This window comes from Oncorhynchus mykiss, chromosome 18 (assembly GCF_013265735.2).
Source record: "Oncorhynchus mykiss isolate Arlee chromosome 18, USDA_OmykA_1.1, whole genome shotgun sequence".
NCBI lineage: Eukaryota > Metazoa > Chordata > Actinopteri > Salmoniformes > Salmonidae > Oncorhynchus > Oncorhynchus mykiss.
This window is the reverse complement of record NC_048582.1, coordinates 52,705,301-52,731,024: the sequence shown is the minus strand read 5'-3', so window position 1 is coordinate 52,731,024 and position 25,724 is coordinate 52,705,301. Positions and strand designations below refer to the sequence as shown.

Sequence of the window (25,724 nt, the reverse complement as noted above, 5' to 3'; positions counted from 1 at the left end):
ACCCCTTCACTTTTCCACATTTTGTTATGTTACAGCCGTGTTCTAAAATTGATTAAATTAAATGTTTTCCTCATCAATCTACACACAATACCCCATAATGACAAAGCGAAAGTTTTTTAGTAATATATTCAGACCCTTTGCTATGAGACTTGAAATTGAGCTCAGGTGCATCCTGTTTCCATTGATCATCCTTTCTACAACTTGGAGTCCACCTAGGGTAAATTCAATTGATTGGACATGATTTGGAAAGGCACACCTGTCGATTTAAGGTCCCACAGTTCAGTGCATGTCAGAGCAAAAACCAAGCCATGAGGTCAAAGGAATTGTCCGTAGAGCACTGAGACAGGATTATGTCGAGGCGCAGATCTGGAGAAGGGTACCAAAAAATGTCTGCAGCAATGAAGGTTCCCAAGAACACAGTGGCCTCCATAATTCTTAAATGGAAGAAGTTTGGAACCACCAAGACTCTCCCTTGAGCTGGCTGCCCAGCCAAACTGAGCAATCTGGGGAGAAGGGCCTTGGTCAGGGAGGTAACCAAGAACCCGATGGTCACTCTGATAGAGCTCCAGAGTTCCTCTGTGGAGATGGGAGAACCTTCCAGAAGGATAACCATCTCTGCAGCACTGCACCAATCAGGCCTTTATGGTAGAGTGGCCAGACGGAAGCCACTCCTCAGTAAAAGTCACATGACTTCCCACTTGGAGTTTGCCAAAAGGTACCTAAAGGACTCTGACCATGACAAACAAGATTCTCTGGTCTGATGAAACCAGGAATGAACTCTTTAGCCTGAATTCCAAGCACCACGTCTGGAGGAAACCTGGCACCATCCCTATGGTGAAGCATGGTGGTGGCCGTATCATGCTAGAGATGTTTTTCAGCAGCAAGGACTAGGAGACTAGTTAGGATTGAGGGAAAGATGAATGGAGCAAAGTACAGAGATCCTTGATGAAAACCTGCTCCAGAGTGCTCAGGACCTCAGACTGGGGCGAAGGTTCACCTTCCAACAGGACAACAACCTTAAGCACACAGCCAAGACAATGCAGGAGTGGCTTCGGTACAAGTCTCAATGTCCTGGAGTGGCCCAGCTGGAGCCTGGACTTGAACCCGATCGAACATCTCTGTAGAGACTTGAAATGATCAGTGCAGCGACGCTCCCCATCCAACCTGACAGAGCTTGAGAGGATCTGCAGAGAAGAATGGGGAAAAACTCCCCAAATACAGGTGTGCTAAACTTGTAGCGTCATACCCAAGAAGACTGGAGGCTGTAATCGCTGCCAAAGGTGCTTCAACAAAGTACTGAGTAAAGGGTCTGAATACTTATAACATTTACATATTCCTGTTTTTGCTTTGTTATTGTGGGGTATTGTGTGTAGATTTAATCCATTTTAGAATAAGTAACAAAATGTGGAAAAAGTTCAGGGGTCTGAATACTTTACAAATGCAATGTTTGTGAGGCATGGGATATTGGAATAACACTTGGTGACCAAAGTTCATAGCAGTTTCTATATTCACAAGTTAATATGTGACATTATCTGATTCTTAACTCAAGATAAGGGTGGGTAGTCCTGCTATTGCAGGAGTGAAGATTCATGGCTGATTTATGTTCTTTATAAATGCACACTGACCTCTAACAGCATGAAATCCAGACACAGGGTTATGGGTTAACATGTGTCTCCTAAAGAGCCTCTGTATCACCATCCCAAATATCTCTCACTACAATCATTCCAACTAACTACATCTGAATTCACTTCTGTTGGCCTTGGTCCCACACTGCATCTATCCATTCCTCTCTTTTCTATAATACTGTTCTCTGGAAGCAGAGGGGTGTGAACATGCTAGCCTGTAGTAGCTGACTATTTTCCCTGATTTATGATGTCTCGGTTGAATTGTGTATTATGATTATGTCAATGTATGTGATGGGTTGCCTGTGCCTGCTATGAACTGGTCACATCGGTGTTATAACGTCGATGGGTTGACGAAAGCTCCGAGGGAGACCATTGGCTGAGCTGAGTGCGCTTGGCACCAGAGCGGCTCTCTGATTGGCCCATAGACTCTGTGGCATCTACTGCGGCTGGAAGTTTTTTTTTTTGGGGGGGGGGGGGGGGGGTTTGTGAGGGCATAGTCTGTTGAGAAGCCATGTTTATGCTGGCTGCTTTTGTGACAACTGCCACTCTTCTGATGTTTAAAGACTCTTATTTAACCGGCCGGGAACTGTAGCCCTGGTCACAAGTCCGCGATGAAAAAAGGAGAGAGGTTTCGGAGGGCACAGGAAGCGCTGGCTGCGACCTTCGCATAGGAGGATTCCAAACATCCGTGAATCAAAAGCAAGTGAAGTTTGCTAATGCTACTAGCCTGTTAATGCTAGCTAGTTAATTCAGACGGACATTGCGTGGGAATGCGGTGTGTGGACTGTCAACAACATCCCCCTGCAATTACGTAATGTTGCTAGCTAGCTAGGTGGCTAGCTTTGGCTGGGTTTGGGATATTACGGTGTGCCATATCGCCGGCGAAATTGACTTTCGAGGACCGCAATTGCGCTAACTAGCGCTAGCTGGGTAGCTAGCGTTAGTGGTGCAGGGTTTCGCTAGCAAACGGTTATTTAGCATGCTGCTGGTAATCAACCCAACGTAATGGTTGTTGTTAACTTGCTAGCTAACGTATGTCTGTTAACTTTACCTAGCTAGTTAGTCTGTAGTCTTCACATCAGTCCAGATTTCTACTTTCACTTGCCAGCCATATTGTAACCAATTATGGCGATATATCACCCGGCTAGTGGAGCGCTATCAATACACTGTTATTCGATCTTCAGTTAGCTAGCTACAGCAGTTATCTAACAGCTAGCTAGCCATCTTCTTAGCCAACCACCAGTAGCTAGCAGGTAGTAGCAAACACAACTATCTAACTAGCTACCTTGGTTAACTTTGTCTTAAATCTTCTCTAGTCCACCAGCAGCGGTTTATTCTCCCGCTAGCTGCGGTCCCTTCCCCGGAGGCAATCTGGCGGCCCTTCGGCTAGAGGCGGAGGAGAAGGAACTGGGGGCCATGGCCTGGGTGCTGAAGATGGACGATGCCACCATCGAGTCAGGACTGGTACACGACTTCGATGCCAGTCTTTCGGGCATCGGGCAGGAGCTGGGGGCTGGCGCATACAGTATGAGGTTAGAGAGACCGTTTGGTATACAAAATAGATATCACTGTGTCTGGACATGGGATGGAAGCTACAAATTGTTCCCACTCTGTCTCCTAAACCCTGGGATTCACCCAATATGGAGGAATTACATTTTGTGTGTGTTGTATCGCATCCCCTCTGTGTGGTATGTATGTGTTGGTCTTTGTTTTGGGATGGAGGGGGCCATCACAGCAGGTTGCCATGGAGGACAGAGGGCTTAAATACCATACTAGACACAAAGGGGGGGGGGGGGGGGGGGGGGGGGGGGAACAGTGGCAGAATGTCGGGAACATAAACCCTAAGCACAGGGAGGGAGGGGGGATAAGCTCTCACCCACCACCTCTCTCTGGGTGCCTGTGGCACCTCTTGAAGTGAACGCACCATGGTGTTACTGGGGTTGCTATTGCAGCAATAAGCTGGGATGCTCAGGGGAGTTTGTAACTGTACCAGTCAGATCATCCACTATGGAACAGTCAGGAAAAGACACACACACACACCCCTTACCTCAGTGTACCTCAGTGTCACACACACAGTTATGAAACACCACCCTCACAGTACCGCAACAGCTTTATGTGTGTTTTCCCCACAGATGTTTTTGTGAAGTAGGTTGTGTTTCTGTGGGAAAGAGTTCCAGGACTGTCAGCTATCTTATCAGGATCCTCCCTGTGTGTGTGTCTCACATGTTTAGAGAGCAGCTGTGGTGCTCAGTAGGAACAGAATGTCTGTTTGTCAGTGGAGCCGGCTCCTCGTGTGTCAGGAAGCAGATGCAGTTTCCTTGGCAGCAATGCTGAGTGGGGAAGCGGCTCTGCAACTGGCATGCCATGCAGGAGGCGTTGGGTTAGGGTGGGACAGGGAGAATACAGTATACTGTCTGCAGTAGTTGTGTTTATGAGAGGGGTCTGTTCCAGAGTGAATTATACCATGACATTCAGGGGGTCTCTATTTTTTTATGCGGGACCTTGTTTGTGTGGATGTGCTTGCGAATGCAATAAACAGTAAAGACATGTCGTTTACCGGTAAAATATATATATATATATCCTACCTTTTTAATTTGGCATGAACACAGCCATTCACAATGTTTTAATCTTATTGTCAAACAAATCTCTCCAAAATAATTCCAGCATCCAAACTGTGCACATTTGCCATTTGATTAATGGAACGAAACATCTCTTACAAATCACAAGTGTAATGACATTTGCTGATGTCATTGGGTCTACACTCTGACTGATTGTCATTGGGTCTACACTCTTGTAACCTTAAGTAATTGGTGCCTTACTGACAGTAGGACCTTTTTTTTTGTAGAAAGAAAAGTTGGGACACATGAAATTCCAACTTGTAGCTGAGTTGGTAGCGCATGGTACTTGTAACCCCAGGGTTGTGGGTTTAATTCCCGCAGGGAACCAGTACGAAAAAAGTATGAAAATATATGAACTCACTACACAACTAAGTTGCACTGGGTAAGTGTGTCTGTCTGCTAAATTACTAAAATGTAACATTAAATACGGGACCTTCGCGGGATGACAAGTGCACCCACATGGATTGTTTTGTTTAAACCATGTCATGGCAGTGGACTTGTTTTAATTTGGAATAATCTTTTTATTTTAAGATATACCACTCTAGCAGACTAATTCACACTAATGGTCTGTTCCAATAGTTCAAGGATTCCTTCCTCTCCCTTCATTGCCTATTTTCTTTCACTGATCTGACATCACTGGATTGATGGAAGCTATTTAGTGAAAAATGTTCACCTATCCAATCTTGTCAGATTCTTAGTTTTTACTTCAAGGTAGAGGAGGTCTTCTACAGCTTGACTTGTCCTTAGAGCATTATGTGGACTTTAAATTCAGACTGCCAACTTCCCCCACATTTTCAAAGTGAACTTAATTAACCTGAGCTGTTCCAGGGACCATGAACACATTTCTTGGCATATAGGAGAGACTTTGGTTACCCGGGCACACACACACTTCTGCCGAGCGCTAGGATCCGTTAGGGTGAGCTGGGGACAGGCTGTCTGTCTGGAGCTGGTGCCAAGTGTCTGTGTGCAGGTTATGTCAGACTGGCTCGTGTGTTGTAAAACAGAAAAGTATTTTCCAGTGGGACACTTCCAACTGTTACTGTTTCAACAGGGCTACTTAGTCTTACTTACCCTAACTAGTCTCTCTCCCACCATCTCTCTTTGTCTCTCCAGTGATGTGCTGGCCCTGCCAATCTTTAAACAGGAGGACTCCAGTCTTCCTTCAGACTGTGAGAGCAGCAGTCTCAACCCTCCCTTCCAGTACGTTCTCTGTGCTGCCACCTCCCCTGCTGTCAAACTACACGATGAGACACTCACCTACCTGAACCAAGGTGACTTACTCACACACTCCTGTCATGGGAAACTACTTAACTATGCTGTACACAAACCCACACTCACATGGTAATGCTTAATAGCTCTCCACCAATAGACAACATCCTTTCTTGCTATTTTCAAACAGCAGAGATACAGAATCACTCAAACCTCATCTTAACCCCCTCTGTCTCTCAGGCCAGTCTTATGAGATCCGTATGCTGGACAACCGAAAGCTGGCCGAGTTACCAGAGATTAACAACAAGAGTGTCAAGGTCAGAAATATTAATATTGCAGCTTTTCTGTGTGCGTGGTTTCTTTGTAGTTGTGTTATGATTGTTGCGTTCGTTGTGCCGGTGGTGTTTGATAACTGTGTGTGTGTAGAGCATCGTTAGGGTGGTGTTTCATAACTGTGTGTGTGTGTATGTAGAGCATCGTTAGGGTGGTGTTTCATAACTGTGTGTGTGTGTATGTAGAGCATCGTTAGGGTGGTGTTTGATAACTGTGTGTGTGTAGAGCATCGTTAGGGTGGTGTTTCATAACTGTGTGTGTGTATGTAGAGCATCGTTAGGGTGGTGTTTGATAACTGTGTGTATGTAGAGCATCGTTAGGGTGGTGTTTCATAACTGTGTGTGTGTGTAGAGCATCGTTAGGGTGGTGTTTCATAACTGTGTAGAGCATCGTTAGGGTGGTGTTTCATAACTGTGTGTATGTAGAGCATCGTTAGGGTGGTGTTTCATAACTGTGTGTGTGTAGAGCATCGTTAGGGTGGTGTTTCATAACTGTGTGTAGAGCATCGTTAGGGTGGTGTTTCATAACTGTGTGTGTAGAGCATCGTTAGGGTGGTGTTTCATAACTGTGTGTGTGTAGAGCATCGTTAGGGTGGTGTTTCATAACTGTGTGTGTGTAGAGCATCGTTAGGGTGGTGTTTCATAACTGTGTGTGTGGAGAGCATCGTTAGGGTGGTGTTTCATAACTGTGTGTATGTAGAGCATCGTTAGGGTGGTGTTTCATAACTGTGTGTATGTAGAGCATCGTTAGGGTGGTGTTTCATAACTGTGTGTATGTAGAGCATCGTTAGGGTGGTGTTTCATAACTGTGTGTATGTAGAGCATCGTTAGGGTGGTGTTTCATAACTGTGTGTGTAGAGCATCGTTAGGGTGGTGTTTCATAACTGTGTGTGTGTATGTAGAGCATCGTTAAGGTGGTGTTTGATAACTGTGTGTGTGTATGTAGAGCATCGTTAAGGTGGTGTTTGATAACTGTGTGTGTGTATGTAGAGCATCGTTAGGGTGGTGTTTCATAACTGTGTGTGTGTATGTAGAGCATCGTTAAGGTGGTGTTTCATAACTGTGTGTGTGTATGTAGAGCATCGTTAGGGTGGTGTTTCATAACTGTGTGTGTGTATGTAGAGCATCGTTAAGGTGGTGTTTCATAACTGTGTGTGTGTAGAGCATCGTTAGGGTGGTGTTTGATAACTGTGTGTGTGTAGAGCATCGTTAGGGTGGTGTTTCATAACTGTGTGTGTAGAGCATCGTTAGGGTGGTGTTTCATAACTGTGTGTGTGTATGTAGAGCATCGTTAAGGTGGTGTTTGATAACTGTGTGTGTGTAGAGCATCGTTAGGGTGGTGTTTCATAACTGTGTGTGTGTATGTAGAGCATCGTTAAGGTGGTGTTTGATAACTGTGTGTGTGTATGTAGAGCATCGTTAGGGTGGTGTTTGATAACTGTGTGTGTGTATGTAGAGCATCGTTAGGGTGGTGTTTCATAACTGTGTGTGTGTATGTAGAGCATCGTTAGTGTGGTGTTTCATAACTGTGTGTGTGTGTGTAGAGCATCGTTAGGGTGGTGTTTCATGACAGAAGACTCCAGTACACAGAGCACCAGCAACTGGAGGGGTGGAAATGGAATCGCCCTGGAGACCGTCTCCTAGATATCGGTAAGAACACTTAAGTGTGTGTGTAGCAGTCAGTCCATGTGATGCCTTAAGGGGGGGGGGTTGTTCTGTATGTAATACTAATTTGCAGTGTGTGTGTAGACATCCCCCTGTCAGTGGGTATTGTGGAGGCGAAGGCCAACCCCGCTCAGCTCAACGCTGCCGAATTCCTCTGGGACCTCAACAAGAGAGCCTCCGTGTTTGTGCAGGTAACACACCAATCAACACACACACACACACACTTCCCTGTAGTCACATTGACTCAGACTGTCCTCTGCCTCTATTCTCTCCATCATTGTGTGTGTAGGTTCACTGCATCAGTACAGAGTTCACCCCTAGAAAGCATGGAGGAGAGAAGGGAGTTCCCTTCAGGATCCAGATCGACACTTTCAGACAGGGAGACAACGGAGAGTACACTGAACACCTCCACTCTGCCTCCTGCCAAATCAAAGTCTTCAAGGTACACAAACACACAGGGCGGCAGGTAGCCTAGTGGTTAGAGTGTTGGGCCAGTAGCCGAATAGGTTGCTAGATCGAATCCCCGAGCTGACAAGGTAAAAATCTGTCATTCTGCCCCTCAACAAGGCAGTTAACCCATTGTTCCAAAGCCGTCATTGAAAATAAGAATTTGTTCTTAACTGACTTGCCTAGTTAAATAAAACACTCACATTGTCTGAACAGTCAATCACACTTACACACTTTGACATACTAAGTCAGAGGACAAGCCTGCACCTGATTTAACATTCTGCATTCCCTCTTTTTCTCGCTCTCTCTCTCTCTCTTTCTCTCCTCCCCCCCAGCCAAAGGGGGCAGACAGGAAACAGAAGACTGACAGAGAGAAGATGGAGAAACGAACGTCTCAGGAAAAGGAGAAGTACCAGCCCTCCTACGACACAACCATACTATCAGAGGTTAGTCAGTCTGGGGGTTTGAATGGCATTTAATTAGGACTGGAAAACTAGAAGGCACTTAATGAAACAGTGTTTGCATGTATCGGAAGTGTCACTTACGGGTATTAGTAGGCAAGTTTTATCTGTTTTGTTTGCAGTCAGATTGTGAGTGTGCATGTTTGTGTAGATGAGGCTGGAGCCCATCATAGAGGAGGCAGGAGACTATGAGCTGAAGAAGTCCAGCAAGCGGACGCTGCCGGCTGACTGTGGGGACTCGCTGGCCAAGAGAGGCACTGTAAGTGTCCTATATAATATACAGTAAATTCTGAAAGTATTCAGACTCCCTCCATTTTTCCACATTTTGTTACGTTACAGCCTTTGTCTAAAATTGGTTCAATTGTCGTCGCCCCCCCCCCCCCTCTCAATCTACACCCAATACCCCATAATGACAAAGCAAAAACTGTTTTTTTTTTTAATGTTTGCAAATGTATTAAAACAAATTTTAACTGCTTGTCAGAGCAAAAACCAAGCCATGAGGTCGAAGGAATCGTCCATAGACCACTGAGAAAAGATTATGTCGAGGCACAGATCTGGGGAAGGGTACCAAAACATTTCTGCAGCATTGAAGATCCCTGAGAGCGCAGTGGCCTCCATCATTCTTAAATGACAGAATTTTGGAACCACCAAGACTCTTCCTTGAGCTGGCTGCCCGGCCAAACTGTGCAATTGGAGGATTAGGGCCTTGGTCAGGGAGGTGTCCAAGAACCCAATGGTCACTCTGACAGAGCTCCAGAGTTCCTCTGTGGAGATGGTTGTCCTTCTGGAAGGTTCTCCCATCTCTGCAGAACTCCACCATTTTCAGGCCTTTATGGTAGTGGCTAGATGGAAACCACTCATCAGTAAAAGTCACATGACAGCCCACTTGGAGTTTGCCAAAAGGCACCTAAAAGACTGACCACGAGAAACAAGATTCTCTGGCCTGGTGAAACCAAGATTGAACTCTTCGACCTGAATGTCAAGCGTTACGTCTGAAGGAAACTTGGTACCCTCCCTACGGTGAAGCATGGTGGTGGCAGCATCATCCTGTGGAGAAGTTTTTCAGCGGCAGGGACTGGGAGACTAGTCAGGATTGAGGGAAAGATGAATGGAGCAAAGTACAGAGATCCTTGATGAAAACCTGCTCCAGAGCGCTCAGGACCTCAGACTGGGGCGAAGGTTCACCTTCCAACAAGACAACAACCTTAAGCACACAGCCAAGACGACGCAGGAGTGGCTTCGGTACAAGTCTCTGAATGTCTTTGAGTGGCCCAGCCATAGCCCGGACTTGACCCGATCAAACATCTCTGGAGAGACCTGAAAATAGTTGTGCAGCGACGCTCCCCATCCAACCTGACAGATCTTGAGAGGATCTGCAGAGAAGAATGGGGGAAACTCCCCAAATACAGGTGTGCCAAGCTTGTAGCGTCATACCCAAGAAGACTCGAGGCTGTAATTGCTGCCAAAGTCACTTCAACAAAGAACATCAGATCCTTTACTCAGTAATGTAAATGTGATATTTCCTTCATTTTTTTTATTTTTAAAAATAAACGTGCAAACATTTCTATAAACCTGTTTTTGCTTTGTCAGTATGGTGTATTGTGTGTAGATTGATGAGGGGAAAAAACGATTTCATCCATTTTAGAATATGGCTGTAACCTAACAAAATTTGGAAAAAGTCGAGGGGTCTGAAAACTTTCCAAATGCTTGTGGTTGAATCTGTGTTTGAAATTCACTGCTCGACTGAGGGATCTTACAGATAATTGTATGTGTGGGGTACAGAGACGAGGTAGACATGTTAAACACTATTGTACACATTTTGACTTGTTAAACAAATGTTTACTCCTGAACTTATTTAGGCTTGGAGTTGAATACTTATTGACTCAAGACATTTCAGCTTTAAAAAAATAAATCATAATAATGTCAAAAACACCATTCCACTTTGACATTATGGGGTATTGTGTGTAGGCCAGTGATACAAAATCTCAATTTGATCCATTTTAAAATTCAGACTAATATAACAATATAACTAACTATATATTATATAAACATCCTCCACTCCTGTCAAGGCAGTGAATATAATATGTGGAGTGGTTTGATGCTTGCTAATTGGTGACGGTAATGCTCAGTAGTATTATCGCAGTGTGTTGTCTCTCTCTCCTCTCTGATCAGTGTTCTCCGTGGCCTGATGCCTACATCAGCTCTCCCCAGACAGCTGGCCCCTCTTTCTCCTCTACACCGCTCTCCACATACACTGCCTCCTCTGTACCTGACAGGTAGGCCCGTGTCTGAGAGTGAGAAAATTCTGTGTGGACATAGTGAGATAATGCTGACTGTGACTGTTGTATTCCAGTGGCCCCTCGTCGCCCAATCACCAGACAGACCCTGTCAGCCAAGTCGTCACAGAGGTTAGTATACATCATACACACACACACACTGACGTGTCTCAAATCCTGTAAAAACTTCTCATTTAACAAAAGCCTCCAGTTTAGGTTGTATTTATGTTGAAATTCATTGTTATTCCCCCCAACACACCCTCTTCTCTTTCTCTATATCCCTCTCTCTAGCAGCTCAGTCCTACGGCTACCATCAAGGAGGCTCAGAAGTGGCTTGTCAAGAACCGCTTCAACACATATGCACGACTCTTCTCCCACTTCTCAGGTACACACACACTCTTCGCATTGTGTAGGTTATTTTGTAGGAGTTATTAAAGTGAACCTGTTGTAATGTCATCCAGAGGTGGCGCTCCTAGTGGCTGGGGACTTGAACTTCTTATGGCTGAAATCCCGTTAACGGGAGCGATATGACAACAGCCAGTCAAAGTGTAGGGCGCCATTTTCAAAACATCAGAAATCTCATAATTAAAATTCCTCAAACATACATGTATCTCATACCATTTTTAAAGCTATTCTCGTTGTTAATCCCACCACAGTGTCCGATTTCAAATATGCTTTATAGCAAAAGCACCACAAACGATTTAGGTCACCACACAGCCACAAAAACACAGCCATTTTTTTTCCCAGCCAAAGAGAGGAGTTTCAAAAAGCACAAATAGAGATAAAATGAATCACTAACCTTTGATGATCTTCACCAGATGACACTAATAGGACTTAATGTTATACAATACATGTATGTTTTGTTAAAGTTCATATTTATCAAAATATGAGTTTACATTGGCACGTTACATTCACTAGTTCCAAAACCATCCCAAAATTTGTCACAATAGCCGCCATGTTGACGTCAATATAAACAAGAAATTACATTATAAATATTCCCTTACCTTTGATCTACATCAGAAAGCACTCCAGGAATCCCAGGTCCACAATAAATGTTTGTTTTGTTCGATAATGTCCGTTATTTATGTCCAAATACCTTATTTTGTTAGCGCGTTTGGTATACATATCCAAACGCTCATTCTGGTCAGCGTTACGTTGGACAAAAACTTCAAAAAGTTATTTTACAGGTCGAAGAAATATTTCAAACTAAGTACAGAATCAATTATTAGGATGTTTTTAACATTTAGCTTCAATAAAGTTCCAACCGGAGTATTCCTATTTGTCTTCATGAGCAATGGAACGCAAGTGAATACCATGAGGAATGCGCGTGATCAGAAAATGGCTGACTGCCAGACATCTGATAGTAGAATCTATCATTCACTCCCACAACACCATAGAAGTCTCATTAACATTTCTATTGATGGTTGACATCTAGTGGAACCCCTAAGCAGTGCAACATCATTAATATCTCAAGGGGATTTCATTGGGGACTCTGGTGAATACATACAAAGCTCAGATTTCTCCCTTCCTATTTTGATTTCTCCTCAGGATTTTACCTGCCAATATGAGTTCTGTTATACTCACAGACATCATTCAAACCGTTTTAGAAACTTTTGTGTTTTCTATCCAATACTAATAATAATAATATGCATATACACTGCTCAAAAAAATAAAGGGAACACTAAAAAAACACATCCTAGATCTGAATGAATGAAATATTCTTATTAAATACTTTTTTCTTTACATAGTTGAATGTGCTGACAACAAAATCACACAAAAATTATCAATGGAAATCAAATTTATCAACCCATGGAGGTCTGGATTTAGAGTCACACTCAAAATTAAAGTGGAAAACCACACTACAGGCTAATCCAACTCCTTAAAACAAGTCAAAATGAGGCTCAGTTGTGTGTGTGGCCTCCACGTGCCTGTATGACCTCCCTACAACGCCTGGGCATGCTCCTGATGAGGTGGCAGATGGTCTCCTGAGGGATCTCCACCCAGACCTTGACTAAAGCATCCGCCAACTCCTGGACAGTCTGTGGTGCAACGTGGCGTTGGTGGATGGAGCGAGACATGATGTCCCAGATGTGCTCAATTGGATTCAGGTCTGGGGAATGGGCGGGCCAGTCCATAGCAGCAATGCCTTCCTCTTGCAGGAACTGCTGACACACTCCAGCCACATGAGGTCTAGCATTGTCTTGCATTAGGAGGAACCCAGGGCCAACCGCACCAGCATATGGTCTCACAAGGGGTCTGAGGATCTCATCTCGGTACCTAATGGCAATCAGGCTACCTCTGGCGAGCACATGGAGGGCTGTGCAGCCCCCCAAAGAAATGCCACCCCACACCATAACTGACCCTTCGCCAAACCGGTCATGCTGGAGGATGTTGCAGGCAGCAGAACGTTCTCCACGGCGTCTCCAGACTGTCACGTCTGTCACATGTGCTCAGTGTGAACCTGCTTTCATCTGTGAAGAGCACAGGGCACCAGTGGCGAATTTGCCAATCTTGGTGTTCTCTGGCAAATGCCAAACGTCCTGCATGGTGTTGGGCTGTAAGCATAACCCCCACCTGTGGACGTCGGGCCCTCATACCACCCTCATGGAGTCTGTTTCTGACCGTTTGAGCAGACACATGCACATTTGTGGCCTGCTGGAGGTCATTTTGCAGTGCTCTGGCAGTGCTCCGGCAGTGCTCCTCCTGCTACTCCTTGCACAGAGGCAGAGGTAGCGGTCCTGCTGCTGGGTTGTTGCCCTCCTACGGCCTCATCCACGTCTCCTGATGTACTGGCCTGTCTCCTGGTAGCGCCTCCATGCTCTGGACACTACGCTGACAGACACAGCAAACCTTCTTGCCACAGCTCGCATTGATGTTCCATCCTGGATGAGCTGCACTACCTGAGCCACTTGTGTGGGTTGTAGACTGCTCCTCATGCTACCACTAGAGTGAAAGCACCGCCAGCATTCAAAAGTGACCAAAAGATCAGCCAGGAAGCATAGGAACTGAGAAGTGGTCTGTGGTCACCACCTGCAGAACCACTCCTTTATTGGGGGTGTCTTGCTAATTGCCTATAATTTCCACCTGTTGTCTATTCCATTTGCACAACAGCATGTGAAATGTATTGTCAATCAGTGTTGCTTCCTAAGTGGACAGTTTGATTTCACAGAAGTGTGATTGACTTAGAGTTACATTGTGTTGTTTAAGTGTTCCCTTTATTTTTTTGAGCAGTGTATTAGCAACTGAGACTGAGGAGCATGCCGTTTTATTTTGGGCAACTTATTCATCCAAGCTACTCAATACTGCCCCCCAGCCATAAGAAGTTAATGCAGGGTAACTTAAATCAGTTTTACCTCATTTCTATCAGCATGTTAAACATGTAACCAGAGGGGAAAAAATTCTAGACTACCTTCACTCCACACACAGAGACACGTACAGAGCTCTCCCTGCCCTCCATTTGGTAAATCTGACCATAACTCTATCCTCCTGATTCCTGCTTACCAGCAAAAATGAAAGCAGGAATCACCAGTGACTCAATCAATAAAAAAGGGATCATATGAAGCAGATGCTAAACTACAGGACTGTTTTGCTAGCACAGACTGGAATACGATGGCATTGAGGAGTACACCATATGTCACTGGCTTTATCAATAAGTGCATCGAGCCAACCTAGTCATAGACTGTTCTCTCTGCTACCGCATGGTAAGCAGTACCGGAGCGCCAAGTCTAGGTCCAAGAGGCTTCTATAAACAGCTTTTACCCCCAAGCCATAAGACTCCCAGACTATTTGCACCCCCCCCCCCCCCCCCCCCACGCTGCTGCTACTTTCTGTTATCTATGCGTAGCCACCGGTGCCTCACACATTGACTCTGTACCGCTACCCCCTGTATATAGCCCCTCTACTGTTATTTACTGTGGCTCTTTAAATATTTGTTATTCTTATCTCTTACTTTTTGGGGTGGTATTTTCTTAACTGCACTGTTAAGTGCTTTCAAGTAAGCATTTCACAGTAAGGTCTACACATGTTGTATTTGGCGCATGTAACAAATAAAATGTGATTTGATGTGTAGGTTGTGACTTAATGAAGTTGACCCGGGATGACCTGGTTCAGATCTGTGGAGCTGCTGATGGAATCAGACTCTTCTACACACTCAGATCCAGGTGAGTGAGTGAGTGAGGGGGAGGGTGGGTGAGTGAGGGGGAGGGTGGGTGAGTGAGTGAGTGAGGGGGAGGGTGGGTGAGTGAGTGAGTGAGGGGGAGGGTGGGTGAGTGAGTGAGTGAGTGAGGGGGAGGGTGGGTGAGTGAGTGAGTGAGGGGGAGGGTGGGTGAGTGAGTGAGTGAGGGGGAGGGTGGGTGAGTGAGTGAGTGAGGGGGAGGGTGGGTGAGTGAGTGAGTGAGGGGGAGGGTGGGTGAGTGAGGGGGAGGGTGGGTGAGTGAGGGGGAGGGTGGGTGAGTGAGTGAGTGAGGGGGAGGGTGGGTGGGTGAGTGAGGGGGAGGGTGGGTGAGTGAGTGAGTGGGGGGGTGGGTGTAAGGGAGGGAGTGAGGTGGTGGGTGGGTGTAAGGGAGGGAGTGAGGTGGTGGGTGGGTGTAAGGGAGGGAGTGAGGTGGTGGGTGGGTGTAAGGGAGGGAGTGAAGTGGTGGGTGGGTGTGAGTGAGGGGGTGTGTGGGTGTGAGTGAGGGGGTGGGGGTAAGGGGGGAGGGTGGGTGAGTGAGTGAGGGAGGGTGGGTGAGTGAGTGAGGGGGAGGGGGAGGGTGAGTGAGTGAGTGAGGGGGAGGGTGAGTGAGTGAGTGAGGGGGAGGGTGGGTGGGTGAGTGAGGGGGTGGGTGTAAGGGAGGGAGTGAGGTGGTGGGTGGGTGGGTGGGTGTGAGAGGGGGTGGGGGTAAGGGAGTGAGGGGGTGGTTGTGAGTGAGGGGGTGGGTGTAAGGGAGGGAGTGAAAGTGTGAGTGGGTGTAAGGGAGGGGGGGTGGGGGTGGAGAGCGAGGGAGGGAGGGGTGAAATGTGATTCTGAACATGAATCATATTTGCCTTGGGAAAATGTATTTTAAAACATAAATAGGTGAAATGATCACCCACTCAGGGCAGAGTGTTTGGTACCTGGCAGAGTGGGTGAGACAGGTTATGTGAATGTGTGCATCTCTGATTTATATTCCTGTTTATCTGTGTATAACGTGTAAGTATCCTTGCAGGTCGGTGCGTCCCAGGTTGACCATCTATGTGTGTCAGGAGGGTGATGTGGAGAGCCCCCTGCTGGAGAGACGCTGCGACAGCGAGAACGGAGAGCACAGTGACTCACCTAACTTATATGGTAGGTGTGTCTCGCAGGCAGTGGCTCCTTAATTGGGGAGGACAGGTTCATAATGGCTGGAACGGAACCAATGGGATTGTATCGAAACGCATCAAGCACATGGTTTCCATGTGTTTGATAGCATTCCATTCACTCCGTTCCAGACATTGTTATAAGCTGTCCGCCCCTCAGCAGACTCCTGTGGTCTCCTTGTACTTTTGATCTCGTGGATGGTCAGTCAGCTATTTACCAACTCTAGCGAGGTGACTGCTTTCTTATTGTTTGAACTACAGAGAGCCCCTTTTAAAGATACGGTATATAGTCCCTCAAAAAGGGGAAATAACCAGAAATGTTGCTGGGGAAAAAAATTAACTTGGCGTTATACCACCACAATTGTTTGCCTATGGATAAAGCTACTTTTTCTGTGAGGACTCATTTGGAATATACTGTACACACCTCTGTGTGTCCAATTAATAGAAGCATCAGTGTGCGTGTGTGTTTTAATGGGGGGGTGTGTTTTAATGGGGGTGTGTGCAGTGTACCATGCTCTATACCTGGAGGAGCTGACGGCTGCTGAGTTGATCAGGAAGATGGCGTGTGTGTGTAGTGTTCCACTGGGACAGATCAACCAGGTCTACCGACAAGGACCCACAGGAATACACATACTGCTGAGTGACCAGGTAAGCACATACCTACACATTATGTGTGAATTTTATCTTTGACTAGGAAGAGCTGATGTTCTTTGTCCATCAGGTGTTTGCATTATATTTACATACTGCCTCTGTTACACAATGCTGTGTCCCACCCTAACCCTTCAACTCACTCAGGAAGTGTGCCATTCAAATCACTCCCAAACACACTGCCCATCACAGCTAGTGGAGTTATCTACCCGTTTTAATTCTTTATCAGTATAACCCTCACATGATTACATTGTCTTGTAGTTATAAGATATTTATTTTGTTTATCAAAGATTTAACAGTAACATCCCTTGTTTTTATGAGTATTTAATGTTGAAGTTTATTCATGTTGTTTCCCAGGTGGTTTATAACTTACCTGATGAGAGCTGCTTTCTCATTGGCACACTCAAAGGTATGTTGATAGTCTGTGTGTCTGGCCCTAGACATTTATTTTCTAGTTTCTGTTTCCCATGTTTGGCCTCCATGCTAACACTACGTCTTGTCTTTCCCTAACTTTCTCTCTCTCCCTCTAGATGAAACGGGGGAGGGGCTCCACCTGGTTTTGAAGTAGCGATGGAGGACGAGAGCGTGATGACATCACTGAAAACTCCTCCCTCTGTGAATAGCAGAGCAGTCTCCCTCCCTCCCTCTCTCTCCCCTATCATTCAGATTGCTATGTGTAAGACAGAGGGACTGAACTGAAGCCATGTTAACGTTAGAATCTGACGCGGGTGTGACCACTGTTTCATATTGAAAACACTATTACTGAGGGGCAGAGAGGGGGAGGCTTGTGGCGTGTTTTATTCTCTCCATTTCTTTATAGTTTTATAAGTGGGGAGGGGTAGGCTGCCCCCCACAGAGAGGCTCATAGAGGCAGTGCTTAAGGCTTCAGCCAGGGCTAGGCCAGTAGTCAGTGCTGTAATGCCATGTGACTTGAACATACAGATTGATGGACAGACAGACGGACCCCAGACGTTTGATCTCATTTGCTTTGACTGAGACTCGACCACTTCCACGGAAGCAGAGCTGGCAACTAATAAACTCAAACAGAACAAACTGTCTAGAACATGTCAGTCATTCCTCTGAGGGCCAAATGTCTGCAGATTTTTGCTCCACCCTTGTACTTTATTGGTGAATTAAGGTCAGTAATTAGTAAGTAACTTCCCTCACCTGGTTGTCTAGGTCTTAATTGAAAGGAAAAACCTGCAGACACTCGGCCCTCCCAGGAATGAGTTTGACGCTGATCTTGAACAACAGTCTCTGTGTGGTTGTGTATATTGTGTAGAACACAGTAGTCTAGATATGAACGTTCTAGATCTGTTCCCAGACATTCTAGAACTAGTGAGGATGGGGGTCCTCTTAGCCAATCAAGTCAAGATTTGACTGTTAGGGGTGTTAGCATTCTGTTAGCCAGTGTCTAACAGGGCCTGTTCTGGTTCATGTATCATATGAACCAAGTCTGATACCATAATATACAGCCTGCTTTCATAGACTAGACACAGTAAATGTAAATCTGGGACACTCAAATTAGTATGATACACGACATGACCAAAAGTATGTGGACACCTGCTCGTCAAACATCTCATTCCAAAATCATGGGCATTTAATATAGAGTTGTCCCCACCCCCCTTGCTGCAATAACAGTCTCAACTCTTATGGGAAGGCTTTCTCCTAGATGTTGGAATATTTCTGCAGGGACTTGCTTCCACTCAGCCACGAGCATTCGTGAGGACAGGCACTGATATTGGGCTATTAGGCCTGGCTCTCAGTCTGCCTTTCAATTCATCCCAAAGGTGTTCGATGTGGTTGAGGTCAGGGCTCTGTGCAGACCAGTGAAGTTCTTCCACACCGATCTCGATAAACCATTTCTTTATGGATCTCTTTGTGCACGGGGGCCACAAAGTTGGAAGCACAGAGTCGTCTAGAATGTCATTGTATGCTGTAGCATTAAGATTTCCCTTCATTGGAACTAAGGGGCCTAGACCGAACCATAAACTGTCCCAGACCATTATACCTCCTCCATCAAACTTTACAGTTGGTACTATGCATCGGGGCAGGTAGCGTTCTCCTGGCATCCGCCAACCTCAGATTTGTCCGTCGGACTGCCAGATGGTGAAGCGTGATTCATCACTCCAGAGAACGCGTTTCCATTGCTCCAGAGTTCAATGGCGGCGAGCTTTACACCACTCCAGCCGACGCTTGGCATTCCTCATAGTGATCTTAGGCTTGTGTGCGGCAGCTCGGCCATGGAAACCCATTTCATGAAGCTCCCAATGAATAGTTATTGTGCTGACGTTGCTTCCAAAGGCAATTTGAAACTCGGTAGTGAGTGTTGCAACCGAGGACAGACTATTTTTAGTGATCCCGTTCTGTAAGTTTGTGGCCTACCACTTTGCGGCTGAGCCTTTGTTGCTCTTAGACATTTCCACTTCACAATAACAGCACCTACAGTTGACTGGGGCAGCTCTAGCAGGGCATACATTTGATGAACGGACTTGTTGGAGAGGTGGCATCCTATGACTGTGTCACATTGAGTCACTGCCATTCTACTTCCAATGTTTGTCTGTGGAGATTGCATGGCGGTGTGCTCGATTTTATACACTTGTCAGCAACGGGTGTGTCTGAAATAACCGAATCCACTCATTTGAAGGGATGTCCACATACTTCTGTATATATAGTGTATGTTATGTTTGGTACGGTTACATTAGACCAAAGGTTACTTAAAGAAAAAACGAAAGGAGCGTGTTCAAATATCATCACGGACAACTTCAGCATTTTAGCTGATTAGCAACTTTGCAACTACTTAGTACTTTTTTAGCTGCTTTGCAGCTACTTAGCATGTTAGCTAACTCTTGCCTTAACTCTTTAACCCACCTCCTAACCTTAACCCCCAAACCTAACCCCTAGCCTAGATATCGTTAGCAAACTAGCTAATGTTAACCACCCTTAGATGTCAGTGGTGGAAAAAGTACAAAATATCCATACTTGAGTAAAAGTATAGATACCTTAATAGAAGGTTACTTTATTAAAAGTGAGTCAGACTACTTGACTAAAAGTCTAAAACTATTTGGTTTTAAATATACATAATTTATCATTCCTTATATTAAGCAAAGCAGACAGCACCATTTTCTTGTTATTTAAATTTATGGATAGCCAGGGGCACTGAATTTGACAATTTTCCTGTCCTGCTTAGCATTCAAAATGTAATGAGTACTTTTGGTTGTCAGGGAAAATGTATGGAGTAAAAAGTACAATATTTTCTTTAGTAATGTAGTAAAGTAAAAGTTGTCAAAAATATAAATAGTGAAGTACAAATACCCCAAATACTACTTAAGTAAAAATACTTTGAAGTACTTTACACCACTGGCTAATGTTAACTACAACAAATTGGAATTCTTAACATATTGTACATTTTGAAAAGTACAAATTGCAAATCGTAACATAAGAAATGGATGATGGACATCCACAAATTAGTGCATATCATATGAAACATGACATTATTTGATTTAAGTAGGCAAGTCGGTTAAGAACAAATTCTTATTTACAAAGACGGCCAAACCCGGATGACGCTGGGCCAATTGTGCACCACCCTATGGGACTCCCAATCACGGCCGGTTGTGATACTAAATTAAGTGTCTCAGATTTACGTACAGATTAATACTGAGACCATGTTGCAATATACCCCAGCCTATTTCAGAACAGGACAGAGGATTTCCACTGGAGACCCAGCCTGCCTAAGCATCATGGATACTTGTTTCACCCCACTCAAGTCTCTTAAATGACATATTTCCTATTTTTACTGTCTCTTTTAACATTTTTAGTTTGTCTTATTGATGATGGTAGTTTCTTTGTTTGTCTGTTGTGTAAGATAATGTGTCTCTGATGCCATGCTTCTCACTGTTCGCTAGGCTTCGTTTTATTTTTCTCACACATACACTACCCTACATGTTTATTTGGACAGTGAAGCTAACACTTTTGATTTGGCTCTATACACCTGGATTTGAGTTCAAATGTTTTGTTGAGGCGACAGTACAGAATGTTGCCTTTTATTTGAGGGTAATTTCATACATATTTTACCATTTAGAAATGAATGCACTTTACGTATCTAGTCCCTCCATTTGAAGGTGTCAGAAGTATTGTAGACTTTAAAAACAAATAGTAAATATGGATGGAAAATGTTTCTGAACACTTCTACATTAATGTGGATGTTACCATGGTTACAGATAATCATGAATGAATTGTGAGAAAGTTAGATGCTCAAAGATCATATCCCCAAATCATGCATACCTCTCTCACCATTACCAATCACAGGAGGGTATAATTTCGTTTGGAGGGGGGGTATTGATATTTAAGCCTCTAACTTCCTCACTCATCATTATTCATGATTTATCCATGATTATCTGTAATAATGGTAGCATCCACATTAATATAGATGTGTTCAGAAACATTATTTACAATAAATATGTCTCCAAAATGACAATACTTTATTTACCACTAATTTCTACACAAAATAATCTGAAACACAACCAAAACAAACTGAAAGTGCATCCAACAAGTTTGTCGAGTCACAAGCTTGATGTAGGCATTGCGTGATAGGAATATGGGGCCAAATACTAAACTGTTGTTTAAATTGAATACACTATATTTATATTTGTCCAAATACTTATGACACCTTCAACTGGGGGGACTAGATACATAGCACTTTCATTTATATATGGTAAAATAGATATGTATGAAAATATCCTCAACTAAAAGGTGAAATTCTATACTGTCACCTCAAACATTTGATCTCAAGTTCAAAATGCTGGAATATAGAGCCAAATTAAAAGGTTTAGCTTCACTGTCCAAATAAATATTTAGGGGGTGGACACACTGACTATACTCAGACTATTGACATGAAGGAGAGGGGCAAGGCTTAAATAAACTCACTATGAAATGGACCAAACTGATTTGGGAAGAAGTCGATGTTAGAACAGGTTGTGTGTCTGGTAGTGAAACCAGGGGCGTAGCCAAGGTGTAGTTTTCCTTCACCCCTGACAAGATGGGCTGGAAACCCTGTATGTGTTCTTAGATCTGTCACTGGCTGTATAGTTAGTCGTTGACTGCAGGCAGTGGAAACTGTGGCTGTGTGAGTATGTGTGCATGTGTTTATCTTCCCCTACCCCACAGCAATTATTGCCACGGCTAACTTAAATTTCAGTAGTTATCACTGCTTTCCCACTTGGCATGAACCCTGCTTAGTTTGCCTTTTAGTAAAGAGCATGAGTTGGGCGGAGGAGAGTAGGAAGGTTTTTTTTTTGTCCGAAAAAGTGTAGCCCAGTCGTCCCTCTTTTCTCCCCCAGAAATAAAAGACCAAGTCTGCACTGAAAACCACAGAAGTCCAACTTGATGTAGTGTGTTGTTTGTGAACCACGCCCTTCACGGAACCTGGGAGAAATAAAGTGAATATTATTAATAATGTTGGAAGTGAAACTGAACATCACCTCCATTGTGTGTCACCTACTTCAACACCAGAGACTGAGGAGCACAGGGGCCTGTTCAGGATGGTGCATCATTACAGAACGTTAAGATAGAAATGTATGGTGTTGAACGGATATGATCGTCTGTCAGATAAAATAGGGATTCATGTAAGCTCTATTCATTCTATTTTTTATCTGCAACGTTCAGAACATATACACCCCAGCTCTACAGACCTTGGTCAAACACAGAATGCGGGGAGCCTTTCACACAGAAATTGATGTGTAACAAATGTGTAATACAGTGATACCTGTCCTAGTTCTAGCAACTTGTGTTCCCTGTCTCTGTGTGTCAGTGAGGAGGTGATCACTGTGTTTCTGTACAGCCTACAGTCAAACTGGAGATGCACACACACACTTCTGTTCTGGAAATAAAACGATTTCATAAAGATGGTGTGTGTTTATTTATATGATTGTGATAAGGGCCACATACCATAACATGCTATGAACCATAACACAAATTGTATAGAAAACATACATGTAAACTCTGCAAAAAAAGAAACATCCCTTTTTCAGGACCCTGCCTTTCAAAGATAATTTGTAAAAACCCAAGTAACTTCCCAGATCTTCATTGTAAAGGGTTTTAACACTGTTTCCCCATGCTTGTTCAATTAACCATAAACAATTAATGAACATCCACCTGTGGAACGGTGGTTAAGACACTAACAGCTTACAGACGGTAGGCAATTAAGGTCACATTTATGAAAACTTAGGACACTAAAGAGGCCTTTCGACTGACTCTGAAAAACACCAAAAGAAAGATGCCCAGGGTCCCTGCTTATCTGTGTGAACGTTTCTTGGGCATTCTGCAAGGTAGCATGAGGACTGCAGATGGGGCCAGGGAAATAAATTGCAATGTCCGTACTGTGAGACGCTGAAGACAGCACTACAGGGAGACATGAGAGACAGCTAATCGTCCTCACAGTGGCAGACCACGTGTAACAACACCTGCACAGGATCGGTACAGTGCCTTGCGAAAGTATTCGGCCCCCTTGAACTTTGCGACCTTTTGCCACATTTCAGGCTTCAAACATAAAGATATAAAACTGTATTTTTTTGTGAAGAATCAACAACAAGTGGGACACAATCATGAAGTGGAACGACATTTATTGGATATTTAAAACATTTTTAACAAATCAAAAACTGAAAAATTGGGCGTGCTAAATTATTCAGCCCCCTTAAGTTAATACTTTGTAGCGCCACCTTTTGCTGCGATTACAGCTGTAAGTCGCTTGGGGTATGTCTCTATCAGTTTTGCACATCGAGAGACTGACATTTTTTCCCATTCCTCCTTGCAAAACAGCTCGAGCTCAGTGAGGTTGGATGGAGAGCACTTGTGAACAGCAGTTTTCAGTTCTTTCCACAGATTCTCGATTGGATTCAGGTCTGGACTTTGACTTGGCCATTCTAACACCTGGATATGTTTATTTTTGAACCATTCCATTGTAGATTTTGCTTTATGTTTTGGATCATTGTCTTGTTGGAAGACAAATCTCTGTCCCAGTCTCAGGTCTTTTGCAGACTCCATCAGGTTTTCTTCCAGAATGGTCCTGTATTTGGCTCCATCAATCTTCCCATCAATTTTAACCATCTTCCCTGTCCCTGCTGAAGAAAAGCAGGCCCAAACCATGATGCTGCCACCACCATGTTTGACAGTGGGGATGGTGTGTTCAGCTGTGTTGCTTTTACGCCAAACATAACGTTTTGCATTGTTGCCAAAAAGTTCAATTTTGGTTTCATCTGACCAGAGCACCTTCTTCCACATGTTTGGTGTGTCTCCCAGGTGGCTTCTGGCAAACTTTAAACAACACTTTTTATGGATATCTTTAAGAAATGGCTTTCTTCTTGCCACTCTTCCATAAAGGCCAGATTTGTGCAATATACGACTGATTGTTGTCCTATGGACAGAGTCTCCCACCTCAGCTGTAGATCTCTGCAGTTCATCCAGAGTGATCATGGGCCTCTTGGCTGCATCTCTGATCAGTCTTCTCCTTGTATGAGCTGAAAGTTTAGAGGGACGCCAGGTCTTGGTAGATTTGCAGTGGTCTGATACTCCTTCCATTTCAATATTATCGCTTGCACAGTGCTCCTTGGGATGTTTAAAGCTTGGGAAATCTTTTTGTATCCAAATCCGGCTTTAAACTTCTTCACAACAGTATCTCGGACCTGCCTGGTGTGTTCCTTGTTCTTCATGATGCTCTCTGCTCTTTTAACGAACCTCTGAGACTATTACAGTGCAGGTGCATTTATACGGAGACTTGATTACACACAGGTGGATTGTATTTATCATCATTAGTCATTTAGGTCAACATTGGATCATTCAGAGATCCTCACTGAACTTCTGGAGAGAGTTTGCTGCACTGAAAGTAAAGGGGCTGAATAATTTTGCACGCCCTATTTTTCAGTTTTTGATTTGTTAAAAAAGTTTGAAATATCCAATAAATGTCGTTCCACTTCATGATTGTGTCCCACTTGTTGTTAATTCTTCACAAAAAAATACAGTTTTATATCTTTATGTTTGAAGCCTGAAATGTGGCAAAAGGTCGCCGAATACTTTCGCAAGCCACTGTATATCTGGCCATCACACCTGCGGGACAGGTACAGAATGGCAACAACAACTGCCCGAGTTACACCAGGAACGCACAATCACTGCTCAGACTGTCCGCAATAGGCTGAGAGAGGCTGGACTGAGGGCTTGTAGGCCTGTTGTAAGGCAGGTCCTCACCAGACATCACCGGTAACAACGTCGCCTATGGGCACAAACCCTCCGTCGCTGGACCAGACAGGACTGGCAAAAAGTGCTCTTTACTGACGAGTCGCAGTTTTGTCTTGCCAGGGGTGATGGTTGGATTTGCGTTTATCGTCGAAGGAATGAGTGTAACACAGAGGCCTGTTCTCTGGAGCGGGATCGAGGTTGAGGGTCCGTCATGGTCTGGGGCGGTGTGTCACAGAATCATCGGACTGAGCTTGTTGTCATTGCAGGCAATCTCAATGCTGTGTGTTACAGGGAAGACATTCTCCTTCCTCATGTGGTACCCTTCCTGCAGGCTCATTCTGACATGACCCTCCAGTATGACAATGCCACCAGCCATACTGCTCATTCTGTGTGTGATTTCCTGCAAGACAGGAATGTCAGTGTTCTGCCATGGCCAGCGAAGAGCCCGGATCTGAATCCCATTGAGCACGTCTGGGATCTGTTGGATCGGAGGGTGAGGGCTAGGGCAATTCCCCCCAGAAATGTCTGGGAACTTGCAGGCCTTGGTGGAAGAGTGGGGTAACATCTCAGAGCAAGAACTGGCTAATCTGGTGCAGTCCATGAGGAGGAGATGCACTGCAGTACGTAATGCGTGGCCACACCTGATACTGACTGTTATTTTTTATTTTGATCCCCCCTTTTGTTCAGGGACACATTCAATTTATCTTAGTCACATGTCTGTGGAACTTGTTCAGTTTATGTCTCAGTTGTTGAATCTTGTTATGCTCATACAAATATTTACACGTTAAGTTTCCTGAAAATAAACCCAGTTGACAGTGAGATGACGTTTCATTTTTTGCTGAGTTTATTAAGCTGCAATATGTAACTTTTTGGGCATCCACCAAATCCACATAGACGT

At 44.5% G+C, this 25,724-nt stretch overlaps 1 protein-coding gene across 3 annotated transcripts; it reads left to right on the top strand.

The window, feature by feature from the left end:
• Positions 1-2,108: 2,108 nt before the first annotated feature.
• ubp1 (upstream binding protein 1) lies at positions 2,109-18,472 on the top strand. 3 transcript variants are annotated; one of them, XM_036953165.1, is made up of 17 exons: positions 2,109-2,324; positions 2,942-3,157; positions 5,357-5,514; positions 5,693-5,769; positions 7,329-7,434; positions 7,534-7,640; positions 7,739-7,891; positions 8,232-8,342; positions 8,509-8,616; positions 10,530-10,633; positions 10,711-10,765; positions 10,928-11,018; positions 14,703-14,793; positions 15,820-15,938; positions 16,455-16,597; positions 16,955-17,006; positions 17,128-18,472. In XM_036953165.1, exons 2-17 carry the CDS (start codon positions 3,042-3,044, stop codon positions 17,163-17,165), a joined length of 1,629 nt encoding a protein of 542 aa, XP_036809060.1. In that variant the 5' UTR covers positions 2,109-2,324; positions 2,942-3,041; the 3' UTR covers positions 17,166-18,472. The 3 variants fall into 3 exon arrangements, with proteins under 3 accessions (XP_036809060.1, XP_036809058.1, XP_036809059.1); XM_036953163.1 differs by having other exon boundaries at positions 10,925-11,018; XM_036953164.1 differs by lacking the exon at positions 2,109-2,324 and adding an exon at positions 2,351-2,613 and having other exon boundaries at positions 10,925-11,018.
• The last annotated feature ends 7,252 nt before the right edge of the window (positions 18,473-25,724 follow it).

Excerpts from the sequence above, each read along its gene's own strand:
- ubp1 (XM_036953163.1), top strand. The coding sequence starts at position 3,042 with ATGGCCTGGGTGCTGAAGATGGACGATGCCACCATCGAGTCAGGACTG. Across the intron at positions 8,617-10,529 it reads CGCTGGCCAAGAGAGGCACT|TGTTCTCCGTGGCCTGATGC; the intron begins GTAAGTGTCCTA and ends CTCTCTGATCAG. Across the intron at positions 15,939-16,454 it reads TGACTCACCTAACTTATATG|TGTACCATGCTCTATACCTG; the intron begins GTAGGTGTGTCT and ends GGGTGTGTGCAG.